This window comes from Gossypium raimondii, chromosome 6 (assembly GCF_025698545.1).
Source record: "Gossypium raimondii isolate GPD5lz chromosome 6, ASM2569854v1, whole genome shotgun sequence".
Lineage (NCBI taxonomy): Eukaryota > Viridiplantae > Streptophyta > Magnoliopsida > Malvales > Malvaceae > Gossypium > Gossypium raimondii.
In genome coordinates, this window is record NC_068570.1 from 46744726 (window position 1) to 46749278 (window position 4553).

Genomic DNA, 4553 nt, shown 5'->3' on the forward strand with positions numbered 1-4553 from the left:
CTTACAATCAATTCTCACTCCCGATAAAAACAAGTTGTATGAAATAGAGATTTTATATATTTTTTAATAGTCCATTCTATATTTTAGAATTTTTATTTTAATTTAATTTTTTTTCAAGATAAAAATTCTGAAATTAATATAACATTAAATGGAAAAAAAATATGGCTCGCTATATCGTACAAATTTTTTCCGTCTAGCTCGATTTAGTCAATCCCCACCTCCAACTCTATTTATATTCTCCCCCCATTTTCTCTTCTTTCCCCCAAGGCCTCGCTTTCTCTCCATCAAAACCCCCCAACAAGCAAGCACAAAGCTGAAGAAACTCCCTCCCTCAAAACCACCATAAACACAAGCAGCAACCACAAATCTTCCCTCGTAAAACCTAAAATGGCTACTTCCATGGGTAATTGGGCTAAAACCCCGATTTCCCGCCCTATTTCCTCAAACTCATCACTAGGTTTCGGCTTCTCTCACACATCCATCTCCTGGAAGAAACGGAATCCCTACAGGAGAAGCAGCAACACTATTCGCTCAGCTTTACACTCTCCTTCGGTTCTTCATTTTCCCAAACAACCATACCAAACCCCCTTACTTCCCTCACAGTTACATGACACCTCTGTACATTCAAAACCCAAACAACAGCCACAGTGGAGTCCCCTCCAAAGAGCTGCATCCATGGCCCTTGACATGGCAGAAAACGCCTTGCTCTCACGCGACCTTCACCACCCACTTCCTAAAACCGCTGACCCACGTGTGCAAATCTCAGGAAACTTTGCTCCTGTCCCCGAACAGCCCGCCAAGCAATCTCTATCCGTCGCCGGCGCCATCCCTTCTTACATCAACGGCGTTTACCTCCGCAACGGTGCCAACCCTTTATTCGAGCCCGTCGCTGGCCATCACTTGTTCGACGGTGACGGCATGATACATGCTGTTTCCATCGATAATGGAAAAGCTAGCTACGCTTGTCGGTTTACCGAAACGCAAAGACTTCGACAGGAAAAAGAACTAGGCCGCCCTATTTTCCCTAAAGCAATCGGTGAACTACATGGTCACTCAGGGATTGCTAGACTTTTACTGTTTTATGCGAGAGGCCTTTTCGGCCTCGTCGATCACACGAAAGGCACTGGTGTAGCTAATGCTGGTTTAGTCTATTTCAATAACCGGCTTCTTGCTATGTCCGAAGATGATATTCCTTATCACGTGCGTGTCACTTCCTCGGGTGACTTGGAAACAGTTGGGAGATACAACTTTGATGATCAACTTAAATCAACAATGATTGCACATCCCAAAATCGACCCTCTTTCCAAGGAACTCTTTGCTTTGAGTTACGACGTTGTCCAAAAGCCCTACTTGAAGTATTTCAAGTTTTCACCTGACGGTACTAAATCCCCCGACGTTGAGATTCCTCTTCCGGTGCCCACTATGATGCATGATTTTGCCATCACTGAGAACTTTGTAGTGATACCTGATCAGCAAGTGGTGTTCAAGCTACAAGAAATGATAACCGGAGGTTCTCCTGTGATTTACGACAAGAACAAAAAGTCTCGGTTCGGGATTCTTTCAAAGAATGCAAGTGATTCAAATGATATCATATGGGTGGAATCTCCTGATACTTTCTGTTTTCATCTATGGAACGCTTGGGAGGAGCCTGAATCGAATGAAGTTGTGGTGATCGGATCCTGCATGACGCCTCCCGACTCCATTTTCAACGAATCCGACGAGAATTTAAAGAGCGTACTCTCCGAAATCAGGCTTAACTTAAAGACAGGCGAATCCACGCGCCGCCCAATAATCTCAGAATCCGAGCAAGTGAACTTGGAAGCTGGGATGGTGAACAAGAACCGGCTTGGAAGGAAGACAAGGTACGCTTATCTCGCCATTGCCGAACCATGGCCGAAAGTGTCGGGATTTGCCAAGGTAGATCTTTTCACCGGGGAGGTAAAAAAACACATCTATGGTGACAAAAGATATGGTGGGGAACCCTTTTTCCTGCCTCGAGACGACAACCCTGAATCAATTGAAGATGATGGATGCATTCTTTCTTTTGTTCACGATGAGAAGACATGGAAATCAGAACTCCAGATTGTGAACGCCATGAATTTACAGTTGGAAGCTTCAATTAAATTACCTTCAAGAGTTCCATACGGCTTTCATGGAACTTTCATTGACGCTAAGGCCCTGGTCAATCAAGCTTGATTAGACATAAGTTTAAAATTAAGAAATATTGCCCTACGAGGAGACTTTTACCAGAGGGATGATACACAGCACAGATCCAGGAGACTTTTACCAGAGGGATGATTCACAGCACAGATCCCCGGATTCTCCTGCAACTTTTTATCTTTTTGAGTTATACATAAATAGTTTTTTTTTTTTTTTTTGTTTTTTCCTGCCTTTGTTTGTTATAGGTTTGAAGGAACCAGCTTGAAGCTTTTTTAGCATTGTAGCTAGAAAATTTGAGCTCAGCTGGTTTCTGTTTGCTTCCTGTCGTTTCGCTTTTACATTTGTATATAATAAAATGTTTACAGTTTTACAATTGTTAATTTACAATGTCAACAGAATTTGCCAGTTTCGGCTGTTCCGAATTAATTAATGTTTATGGCGTCTTTTCATGGATATTCTTTTTTTTTTTAAATCTTAGGTTGACACTTGGATAATGTTGGCTACGAAATAATTTATTTTTCATTTGTTAGTAAAATATTAAATTTTTAATTTCATTCTGTCATTCATTAGAATTTAAATTACAATATTCAAATATCGAAAGAATGTTGTGTTTCACCTCAGAAAGCATCGGACATTTATTCAATATTTGGTTCAGAAACGATAAATTTAATAATATTACGAAATATGCTTACATTATACAAATGTTATATGCAGTATATGAATTGATGACAAAAAGTTTTCAATGTAAATAAATATATGGTATAATAATTTATTTCATTCTCTAATTTTATAAAATTAATCTTTAATCTTTATTTTTATTTCTTTTAATTTTTGAACTTGCATTGTTAGTCAAATCACCCTAAAATAGATGAAAAGTTAACATTTGTTAATATTGCTGACTTGGCATCCACATGGCAGTACACGTGTATATCCATTAACAATAATTATTTTTTTTAAATTAAAAATTTTAAAAATATATGTTATAATTTTTTTATTTTTAAATAATAGTTTTTTTTTTAATTTTAAAAAATAATTGTTGTTATGGCATCCACATGATGTCACATCAGCGAAGTTAACATCTATTAACTTTTCCATTTATTTTAGGGTGATTTGACAAACAACACAAGTTTAAGGGTTAAAAGAGATGAAAACTTAAATGGACGGCTAAAATGATTTTTTTGTAAAGTTGAAGGGTCAAATAAGTCATTGTGCCTAAATATATTTATAAAAAGAATAACATAATCGAAATCCTATAGAATACAAATAGATTTGTTAACATAAAGTACAGTAAAAAGGAGGTTGTGGTGATTTGGAGGAGGACGGTTCACCTAAACAAGTAAAGAGCTAGAGAAAGACGAGAGAACAAGGAGAAGGCTGCGAGAGCTTGAGGAAGCTAGGTTGTAGAGGACAAGTACTCATGGAACGCTTAAGGGAGGAAGGATCCCTTTCTCATCATTTGGGAGGATATTTATAGGAGAGATCCTTTTGTTAGCTTATATGATGTAGCAAGGTGGTTATCATCATGGAGTACGTGAAAGATGTGCACAGTTGAGCCCATTTTGTTATTCTCCCAAGTAGTACGAGGTTGTTATGCTCAAGTGAGTCCCAACAATCCTAGAAGAGAGTATTCACACTAAACAACGAGTGACCTGATAGAGGAAATACGCCTATTTATTAGCAGGTGGCATACAATAAGTAGTCGATCTGGGAGGCCGAATTAGCTAGGGATGGCTTAGTAGATAGGGGTGATGGATCACCTCTATGTATCTACTTGAAAACCTCTGAGTGTGCCATGTGTCTAGTTCGGATGGTGGTATAACAATTGTCTTGCCCCTTAGTCAAAAGGTAGGTTATAAAGTGGCCCGTCTTGATATATTTTTGTTGATAAGTTGCACGGGAGGTGGAGTGATTAGAAAGTGCAACAACGAATGGTTGGAAGTCACGGGTAGTATGGCGCTTGAAGCTGAATAGTTGTCATAAAACTTTTAAAATACTCATCATTAATGCAAATTTGAATCGGGTGCACTTGCAGAGCAAATGTACTGATGAACAGTAGGTTACGAGTGACAAGTGTTGAGTTACCATTGGCCTTAAAATTAAGTGATGCAACGATGCGTTTGAAAAGAGCTTTGTATATATTATGTTTCTATAATTTGGTACTATTTTTGTTGTTTGTGTTTCTTATGATTTCTTTCTACATTCTATGTTTCCTTCGCTATCTTTAATCGTCGATTTCTACATTTTCTGAGTTCTTGCTAGATTTTGTGAAATTAACAGAAATAAGATTTTCCTAATATCCTAGTCCCTAGCAACGACGCCAAAAACTTGATGTCCACTAAACTAACTAATAAATTGACCAAGGTAAGTGCACCTATTAGTTAATAGTATAACTA

At 38.1% G+C, this 4553-nt stretch overlaps 1 protein-coding gene across 1 annotated transcript; it reads left to right on the forward strand.

The window, feature by feature from the left end:
- The first annotated feature begins 273 nt into the window (after nt 1–273).
- Nucleotides 274–2533, forward strand: LOC105774706 (9-cis-epoxycarotenoid dioxygenase NCED2, chloroplastic). The gene has a single exon (XM_052632313.1). The coding sequence runs from the start codon at nt 388–390 to the stop codon at nt 2194–2196; it is 1809 nt and encodes a 602-aa protein (XP_052488273.1). The 5' UTR covers nt 274–387; the 3' UTR covers nt 2197–2533.
- Nucleotides 2534–4553: the final 2020 nt, after the last annotated feature.